The sequence below is a fragment of the Mus pahari genome, chromosome 8, assembly GCF_900095145.1.
Source record: "Mus pahari chromosome 8, PAHARI_EIJ_v1.1, whole genome shotgun sequence".
NCBI classification, from domain to species: domain Eukaryota; kingdom Metazoa; phylum Chordata; class Mammalia; order Rodentia; family Muridae; genus Mus; species Mus pahari.
Genome location: NC_034597.1, coordinates 25,710,915 through 25,721,052, shown reverse-complemented (window position 1 = coordinate 25,721,052; position 10,138 = coordinate 25,710,915). Strand labels below are relative to the sequence as shown.

Sequence of the window (10,138 nt, the reverse complement as noted above, 5' to 3'; positions counted from 1 at the left end):
AGAGAGAGAGAGAGAGAGAGAGAGAGAGAGAGAGAGAGAGAGAGAGATTGATTGATTGTCTCTTCAGGTTGTTGTTTTGGTTTTTGAAGACAGAGTTTCTCTGTGTAACCCTGGCTGTCTGGAACTTGCTTAGTAGATCAGGCTGGCCTTGAACTCACAGAGATCCACCAGCCTCTGCCTCCCAAGTGTACAGACTAAAGGCATGCAGCACCACCTCTTGGCTTTTTCTTTCTCTTCCTTTTTTAAAGCTTCACAAATTCACTTGTCATCCTTGGGCAGGGACCACTCTCAACTTCCCTACACCAGTTTTAGTGTACGTGCTGCCATAGTGAGCACCGTTAACAGTGCTCTTGACACCAACAGTGCTTGTCAGCATAAGTATTCATCAGCTGCTATATTGTTTTCATGTTTACTGAGACAGAATATCTGGCCAAAAGCCAATGAAGGACAGTGGCTCAAGACAGTGCATGCAGTCAGAAGAGAGAGAGAGAGTTGTCTTGCTTTTTCCCTTTTTATTAAGTCTGGGCTCCAGTTGATGTGTGGTGCTGCTCATATCCATGTTAGGTCATTCCTCTTATACTGAAACACTTGGAAATGTCCTCAAAGACATACAGAATCCTGTGTCTGAAATGATCCCCACTCTGGTCAAAAGACAGTTAAATTTACATTCTATGGACCCACCTCTTGCCAACTTGAACCCAAACTTGACATTTAAGCTGTAGTATTCCACCCTTGATTGTTAACATTCATGACTTATCTTATGGTAATCATACAAAGTGAACCTAGCTCTCTATAAGAGTCCTTGAAGTCTTTAACAGTTGTAATGTTGCTCAAAACCAAGATCGAATGCAAGGTGTGATGGCATAGATCTCTAATCCCAGCACTTGGGTGGCAGAGGTGTGTGGATCCTCTGAGTTTAAGGACACCCAGAGCCACGTAATAGACCTTGTCTCCAAAAAACAAAATCATATAAACAAACCAGCAACAAGAACAAAAGCCCAAGGTCAGAATTTCTCATACATTTGGCATAATTCCTTAACTGTTAGCCCTATATGAGATCAAAACTAAGGTAGATATTTCTAATACACTATGTCACAGAGTAAACATTTCTATTCTAAAAGGAACAACTACAGACACAGCAAGGGAAGAAGACTAGAGCATGACTGAAACCCAGAACAAGCATAGGTCTTGCAGCTCCGTGTCTAGTGCCTGACTCTTAGGATAGCATCATCTGGGCTCTGGGGAACTTGGGTAGCCCATCCACTGTTTTGCTACCTGTGCTAACGGTACCCTCTTTTAAGCTAGCTCTGTTTCGTACTTGTAGCTTTACTTTAGTGGACATTCGTAGTCCTAGCATCTCCTGCTTCCTGGTTGTCTTATTTTAGGGACTTAACTCTGCTACCTAGTCCATTGAGGAACCTGGATAAAACCTCTTTAGCTGTATCGCCTGTACATGTGGTCTTCCTGCTGAGCCACATGGTGATTCTGATGAATCTGCTTTCTCATCATTGGAGTCAAGTCTGGCTCCTTTCTACTTCATCTATAGGGGCCTGTCTGTGCCTTGACGGCTCACACTGGGAGGACTTCTCTGTAGGCTCATCTTGGAGCAGGGTTAAATTAAAAATGTTTCTAAAAACCATACTTTTCTAATTAAAGAGATGATTCTGTAGTTAACTGCAATTTCTAGTTAGGAGATTTAAAATTCATAAATGTGTATATTATGTATATAATAAGTTCATAGATATATAGTGACATGTGTTATAATTTATTTGCACAATTTCTAAAGACAAAATCTTATCACTGTCAGTAACTGACTCAAAGAAACTCAACAAGTCCTGGTTTTAATTAACCTAAGCAAGACTTAAGTGAGCCCATTCCTTTACACTAAGTGCCAATCAGTGCACTGAAAGGTAATGATTTGTGGGATAATAAAGACAGTTCATGGAAATGGAATCCTATGATTGAGACGCCTTGGCAACTTAGAACTTGGCTGCCATAAATGAATGAACAGAATACCACAGTGTGAAGTAGTGGCCTGTACCTCAACTCATTCTTTGCATGTAGTTCTACCTTTGTGTGTGTTTGTAGTGGTTCAGCAAAAGCCATGAAAATAATTTTGTAGTATCAGAATGTTATTCAACTTTGTCTTATTAACTGTGTTGTGTATAATGGTGAACAGTTAATAGTAGTTTTATACTCCTTTAGAAAATAAGTAAGATCCACCCAGATGGCTGCATAAGTAAAGGCATTTGCCACCAAGCCTGATTACTCTTCCATCCCTGGAACCCAAAATGGAAAAACATGAATCCTGCAAGTAGTCCTCTACACATGTATCCTCCTCTTGCACACAAGAAAGAATGAATGCATGAACCATGCCACGTTTAGAATGTCATGTTGTCTTCAAATTTCCTCCACCAAACAATGTAGTACTTAGGGTTAGAGAGATGACTCAGCTGTTTAGAGCTGTTCCCAGCCCCCACATGAGTGGCTCGAAGTCACCTTTATAACTTCAGCTCTGGGGGATCCAGGGTCCTCTTCTGCCCTTAGCAGATACCAGTACTCACACAGCATACATGTAAACACGTTAAAATAAATCTTTTTTAAAAAGCAAAAACTTTTAGTTAGTAGTGTGGCAGGTGTGTGTGTGTGTGCACACACGCGTGTTCATGTTCATGAGTGTCTATATATGAGGGTGTTTTGTTTTTCAAATCAGAGTTTCTCTGTGTAGCCCTGACTGTCCTGGAATTGAGTCTGTAGACCACTAGGCTGGCCTCAAATTCATATCCCCCACCTCTGCCTCCCAGGTGCTGGGATTAAAAGTGTGCACCACCACACCTGACTTTATTTTTATGTTTATGGATACTTTGCATGCATAGATGTCTATGTATCACATTCAAGCAGTTCCTGTACAGGCCAGAAGATGACACCAAATCCCCTGGAACTGGGATTACAGGTGGTAGTAAGCCACTGTGTAGGTGCTAGAAATTATACCCAGGTCCACTGGAAACACATCAAGTACATTTAACTGCTAAGCTATCTTTGCAGTCCTTACTCCATTGGTCTTAATTCATCCTCACATGAGTCTTCAGGACATATGAAGAATGTGGCCTTATTTGGGCCAAGATAGAACACAAGTAGCCTCTAGCCCAATTCTTAATAGTCCTTTTTCTCGGAAACTTCCTGAGCCAGGCCTCCACTTTCTACATTTCTCTCGTCATTCTATTTTTCCAGACTCGAATCAGTAGGCCCAGTAAGCTCTGCTCTCATCATTTGTAGGCTTCTCTAACATGCAAATCTAAACTCGTCCGCATTGTTCCCATAAGTCAGTACTAAAGACCTATCAACCACATTGTCAAGTTTATCATAGCAACCCCACCCCTCCTCTCTGTATGCTGTAGGCTGATACACAGGCAGAAGCTGGAGGAAGACCTTCAGTATCCTGTTTTTATCATTGTTATTCCCTTGAGAAAGGGTCTCTCACTAAACTAGGAACCAACCTTGGTGGCCGGAAGCCCCAGCGAACCTCGTCTCTCTTATCCTCCATAGCTCTGGGGTTACTGATTGACACATGGACATACTCAGCTTGATTGTTAGGGATTAAACTCAGGCCCTTGTATTTGTGTAACAAGTGTTCTTATCCAGTGAGCCTGCCCTTAACCAACTTCATACATATGTTCTGTTGCTGTGACAGATGTGACAAAAGCAGCTTTTAAGGAAGGAATGGACTTGTTCTGATTGTTTTCTGGGTGTAATCCATGACGGAAAGGGAAAACAATGTGGGGAGTGAGGTCACATTGCACCATAGTAAAAAGGCAGAGAGTTGAATGTCAAGTGGGGGTTCCCTTGGCTTCTCCTTTTTCCATTTTTATTTAGGAATCATTCAGGTGATCTGTCCTTCCTCTATTAAACTTCTCTGAAATGCCCTCAGAGACAGCACACTCCTACCCTTATCCCCATCTCTGGTTTTTCATAGTTGCTTCCAAATCTATGACAATGACAATGAAAATTAACCATCAGAGATATTTTATAACAAAATACAATACCTTGTATTGGTTCCACTGGAAAGTGGTTTCCAGAACCTCCCAGTCTCATTACAAAACATTCATGTCTTCAAAATGTCTAAAAATCAATGCAAACCTCAGAAAAGTCATTTATTACTGATTGACTATTTATGTAGATATTACTTTGTTTATAATATAAGTAAATTAAATTGGATCCATGAGAAATAAATTTTAATTCTGCATCTTTTTTTTGTTTGTTTTTGTTTTTGTTTTTCAAGACAGGGATTCTCTGTATAGCCCTGGCTGTCCTGGAACTACAGTGTTGTTATCTGTAGACCAGGCTGGCCTCAAACTCAGAAATCCGCCTGTCTCTGCCCCCCAAGTGCTGGGATTAAAGACATGTGCCACCACTGCCTGGCTTAATTCTGCATCTTTAATGTTAAGATGATTGTATAAGAATGGTAAAAATAAAATATTTTTCTTTTATTTTTATACTCTTTTCTCAGATATAATTGTCTGTACTTGTACTTTTCTTATATAAAATAATTGTCATCTTTTTTAAAGATAGGATCATATGTAGCCCAGGCTGGACTGGAACCAACTATTTAGCCAAGAATGACCTTGAAATTGGGATCATCCTTTCCCTACATCATCAGTGCTTAGTGTCAGGATGCCAGACATGGATCACCACGCTGGATTTATGTGGTGCTGAGAACGGAACTCTGGGCCTCCTGTATATATACAAACAAGCACTGTGCCAGCTGAGCCACACCCTAGGCCAGTGTTGTTGTTACCTTTCGAAAAAAACAGAGCTACTTTGGTGACAGAGCCTCAGCTGAATTTATGAAAGGTATTTGTGTTAATCCAGTTTAGTGTGAAAAAGTCAGTGATTTGTGGCAGACATGGTACCAAGGCTCAGAACAGTTGTCCCAGATCCTGCTTGGGATGTTAGTGTAATACGCAGCATATAAAAACTATAAAGGTTCTCAACTTCAAAGAATGTACAGAGATGAAATATTGTTTGGTCCTTACCTTGACCGTTGTCTTCCTCCTGTCTTAGTGATACAAATGAAGTTGACATACCCTTGAATACTAGGGTGGGCACCAAGCGGTACATGGCTCCAGAAGTGCTGGATGAAAGCCTGAATAAAAACCATTTCCAGCCCTACATCATGGCTGACATCTATAGCTTTGGTTTGATCATCTGGGAAATGGCTCGTCGCTGTATTACAGGAGGTAGGAATTTGAAGTGTTTCTGATTGTGTTTCTTTACTTGTCATTTAAAAAATAATTACCTAATTTGTGTCACCTGGGTCAGGGTTTCTCAGGACCACTCTCAGATCCTGTGGTTTCATCAGAATTACACACATAGTTGTCTAAGGGGAAAAGTGTCAGGAGCAAAACTCAGAAAATCCAAGACAGGCTTCCAACAGCCTTCTCCAGTGTATTCAGAGAGGACATGCTTCATTCCTCCCTCAGTCAGCTGTGACTCTGAAATATTGTCATCCAGAGAGGCTTGGTCTGCTCAGCATGTACATTTACTCTGTAGGGTGTGCTAGAACTCCTTCCTCTCAAAAGAAAGTGAGTTCAGCATAGCAGCAGTGTTTGCACTGCCCATCAGCCGGAGAGCAGTGGAGAGTGACCCACATTCAGGTCCCAGACAGAAGGCAAGGATAACCACATAGTTTCCTTTTTTAAGAGCAGAAGTGGGCCTGCTTTGTGAGCTTGCCCACAGATCATGGTCAGTCTCTCTCCCAGCAGAGAGTAATAGATACTCACTAGTAGGAACAAAGAAATAGATTTGCACTAAAAGTTTTTTAATTAAAAATAATTGCTGGGCGTGGTGGCGCACACCTTTAATCCCAGCACTTGGGAGGCAGAGGCAGGCGGATTTCTGAGTTTGAGGCTAGCCTGGTCTACAGAGTGAGTTCCAGGACAGCCAGGGCTACACAGAGAAACCCTGTCTCGAAAAACCAAAAAAAAAAAAAAAAAAGGAAAATAATAATAATAATAATAATCTTATTTCTTCTCATTTCCTTTGTTTTTAAGTGTTTGGTTTCTTGTAGCCCAGGCTGGCTTCAGTTCACAGTCCTCTTGCCTCAGAGTGCTCTACCCTCAAAAGAAACACTGTCATTGTGATAGACTTTCCTTCTGTCAGGTAGGGGAAGTAATGGGTCATAAATAATAGAGAAACATATATTTACTATTAACAGTGAACCATTTGGATTGTGTTTCTTCTTTATATAGGAACCATTCTTAGTTCCACGAGTCAGTGAGAGATGCTGTGTATGTCAACTGAGAGTAATCCTACCACTGTGGATTTGCTCACTGTGTTTTCTCACTCCCTGCAGGAATTGTGGAGGAATATCAATTACCATATTACAACATGGTGCCCAGTGACCCATCCTATGAGGACATGCGTGAGGTGGTGTGTGTGAAACGCTTGCGGCCAATCGTGTCTAACCGCTGGAACAGCGATGAAGTAAGTTGGAGCCAAGTCCCTGTAAAGTGATGAGTGAGTGCAGAGTTACTTTATGCTCACCACACTCTGTTTGCATTTCTCTTCAGTGTCTTCGAGCAGTTTTGAAGCTAATGTCAGAATGCTGGGCTCATAATCCAGCCTCCAGACTCACAGCTTTGAGAATCAAGAAGACGCTTGCAAAAATGGTTGAATCCCAGGATGTAAAGATTTGACAATTAAACAATTTTGAGGGAGAATTTAGACTGCAAGAACTTCTTCACCCAAGGAATGGGTGGAATTAGCATGGAATAGGATGTTGACTTGGTTTCCAGACTCCTTCCTCTACATCTTCACAGGCTGCTAACAGTAAACCTTACAGTACTCTACAGACTACAAGATTGGAACTTGGAACTTCAAACATGTCATTCTTTATATATGGACAGCTTTGTTTTAAATGTTTTTTTGTCTGTTTGTTTTTATGCTTTTTTGGTTTTTATGAACTGCATCAAGACTCCAATCCTGATAAGAAGTTTCTGGTCAAACTCTGGGTACTCACTATCCTGTCCATAAAGTGGTGCTTTCTGTGAAAGCCTTAAGAAAATGAATGAGCTCAGCAGAGATGGAGAAAGGCATATTTGCCTTCTACCAGAGAAAACATCTGTCTGTGTTCTGTCTTTGTAAACAGCCTATAGATTATGATCTCTTTGGGATACTGCCTGGTTTATGATGGTGCACAATACCTTTGATATGCATACCAGAATTCCTCTGCTGCCCTGGGGCTTAGAAGACAAGAATGTAAAGGTTGCACAGGAGGGTATTTGTGGCCAGGGGGTTAAATATGCAATATCTAATTGACATTCGCCAGTCTCATAAAAGCCATCCACCTTGTAACTGTAGTAACTTCTCCACCGACTTTATTTTTAGCGTAATAGTTGTAAAGGCCAAACTTCTATAAAGTGTCCATAGACTTGGACTGTTTTCCCCAGTCACCATTTTGTTCTCCTTTTGGTAATTATTTTTGTTATAAAATGCCTCCTATTCAGAATTGGAGCTCACTGTCTTGAACCATACTTTGAAAGAAACGCCTCTTCCTGGAGTCTGCCTTACTGCCTCTGATCACGATGTGCATACCTGTGACCAAATTCTGGAGTCTTTGTTCTCAATACCTCCTAAAAAGGAAAGTTGTTTCTCGTGTAACATGCTTTTATTTTCAGAGCCTGCACAGCTGTCATTCTAGCCATGTTTTACCTACACACTCACTTCTATACAGGACAGCCCATACGCTCTGTCTCACATCTGATCTTTGATGGGAAGTGTTTTAAAGAAGAACTATGTATGAATTTCAGAATTCATGCATTTTAAAACTTCACTAAGATATTGTCTCATATCTCTTTTATGAGAATATCAGCTGATTTTCCAATTAACTGTAAATGTATTTTAGATATCCAAATCTTTTGAAATTTGGTTTTACAATTTCTGGTCCCCAATTGTGAAGACAAGAGGCAGAAGTACCCAGTCACTACCCATACTTACACTGAACGTTATTAAATAAACTGATGTGTATTTTATTAGAGGCCTTGTTACCTCAAAGAACAGTCTGGTTCAAACTTACTATACCAGTATCATACTATTTAAATGTTCTAAGCAATGTGAGCATCAAGTGGCAGTGGCTCTTTGGATGAAACATAAACTAAAGGTGATTGTATCAACACATAGAATGAAATTAAATGAAATTTAATGGGAGGCAGGTAGAGCATATGTCCATCTGTCCACCTACGGGCATGACTAAACTACAGATCATATTCCACAAATTTGAGATGTGTCTTGCCTGTTTTGTTTAGTGAGTCTCATCTAATGTACCTACAGCCTGAGAATCCTGAGGTCTGACTTTACCTAAGTTCAGTTAACCTGGATATATTTTTCCTGAATAAACTACGTCTTTTTTGTCACTTATCATCTTAATGATATACCTAAGGAATCATTCTTTGGCATGTTTCAGTTGTGTGTGGCAGCCACTGTAATGACTGTTCTCTGAGATAGGCTGTCAGGAGTTCGTTGTATGGCAGGCAGTCATGGGATGTTCTCGAAATGGCAAACTCTGCTGCTTTTCCTTATTTGGAATTCTAAAATCGAAACTTGCATTAAATTTATTGTGTTCTCTTCTCCCTCTCAGCCTTAAATTTAAAATTCAGTAAGTAAAATATTTGGCCAGTGAGATAGTTCAGTAGATAAAGGCACTTGCTGCCAAGCCCTCAACCTCAGGTCAGACTCTGGGGGACACACTTTGGAGGGAGGAGCCAACTAGCCCATAGTTGTCCTCTGACTTCCACACACTCCATGGCTTGCGCCTCTCCCCCCCGACACCATGCACTCCACAAAAGTAGTTTAAAGGAAAAAAAGAATAGAACCCGCTGTGTAATGGAATAAGTATTAGGTAGTTACTTAACAACTTGTAAAAATCTGGAAACTATGATTTGGTTCCCCTTTGAATCTAGAGTTTAAAAAACAGATGGCTAAAATCAGCCATCATTTAAATAATTAAAAATAAAAGCCCCAAACCCCAAACTGCCTAAATAAATACCAAGTAATCCAGGAAGACGTCACGTGTGGTTTGTATGACCAGTAGTTCTCTGGTACAGAGCATGTAAGATTTGCCCCAGCCTGATTCTCTGAGGTCTCTGCAGCCCTGAGTACTGTTCTGAGTATAAAATCTGAACTGATTTCTCTAGAAATATTGTAACAAGAGATACATTAGTCAGCATGTTAGGTTACCCTTCCAGTGTCTAGAAACTTTACTAAGCACATAAAGTCACCTTTTGCTGTCATCATCTGTTGTCCTGAAATGTGCCAGTTTTAATTTATTCATTCTAATGATATTCAATTTGCTTTTCTTTTTAGATGTTTTTCTTGTTTAGAATAAAAGGACTAATTTTTCAAGAACCATGCATCTCTGATTTGACCAAAGGTCAAATTGGATATTGAGTAGTCTATTCCAGGGCAGATTTCCTAAGCAATATACTTGTCTTTTCAGCTATGTATTGTTTTGAAATGTTTCCAAATACCTAAGATAATTTTAACAGAGGTGTAAGTCACGTGAAAAGAAAGGTGGCGTAGCCCTTGTGGTAATGACACAAATTGACTTGCATCAGATGTTAAGCAGAGACAGGTCTCCCGCCTCCTGGCTGTGAGGAGTGGAAACTAGGCAAGCAGAACCTGATTCTCTGGGGCAGTGTATGAGTCCACAGGGGACAGGAAGGATCATCCCAGAAAGAAAGCCTGTGAGTATGGCTTTTGCAAAAAAATTAGACACAATACTGTAATTTTAGGTTGTACTCTGTTCTTTCCTTCCAGTGGAATTATTTAAGCTCTTTAGTGACCTTTGTTTTTCCCACTTAAAAACTAAAATGTAGCATATATTGTATAAAATGAAAATATTAATAGCTTAGGGAAGCTGTACATAAGGCATTGACAGGTTTAAAAAAAGCATTTTTATTATTCAGTTGTAAAACACCAAAAATATAGATTCATCTTTGATATGTAACACACTAAATGTATTTTGTACAGCATCTGATTTGAAAGGTGCCTTATTAAGTTTACCATTAATTGCTTTGTTCTATATACAGATTATGTCCAATGTATCATTTTTCAGTAAATAACCTTATTTTAGTATACTTCA

The 10,138-nt window shown here is 40.0% G+C and overlaps 1 protein-coding gene across 2 annotated transcripts in view; it reads left to right on the top strand.

Moving 5' to 3' along the window:
- Positions 1 to 10,138, top strand: part of Bmpr1a (bone morphogenetic protein receptor type 1A) — a 96,149-nt gene extending 86,011 nt beyond the window's left edge. For both annotated transcript variants that reach the window (XM_021203291.2, XM_029541393.1), the window contains exons 11-13: positions 5,062 to 5,237; positions 6,353 to 6,483; positions 6,570 to 10,138. In XM_021203291.2, the coding sequence (XP_021058950.1) occupies positions 5,062 to 5,237; positions 6,353 to 6,483; positions 6,570 to 6,695 (433 nt within the window). In that variant the 3' untranslated portion in view covers positions 6,696 to 10,138. The remainder of the gene's footprint in view (positions 1 to 5,061; positions 5,238 to 6,352; positions 6,484 to 6,569) is intronic.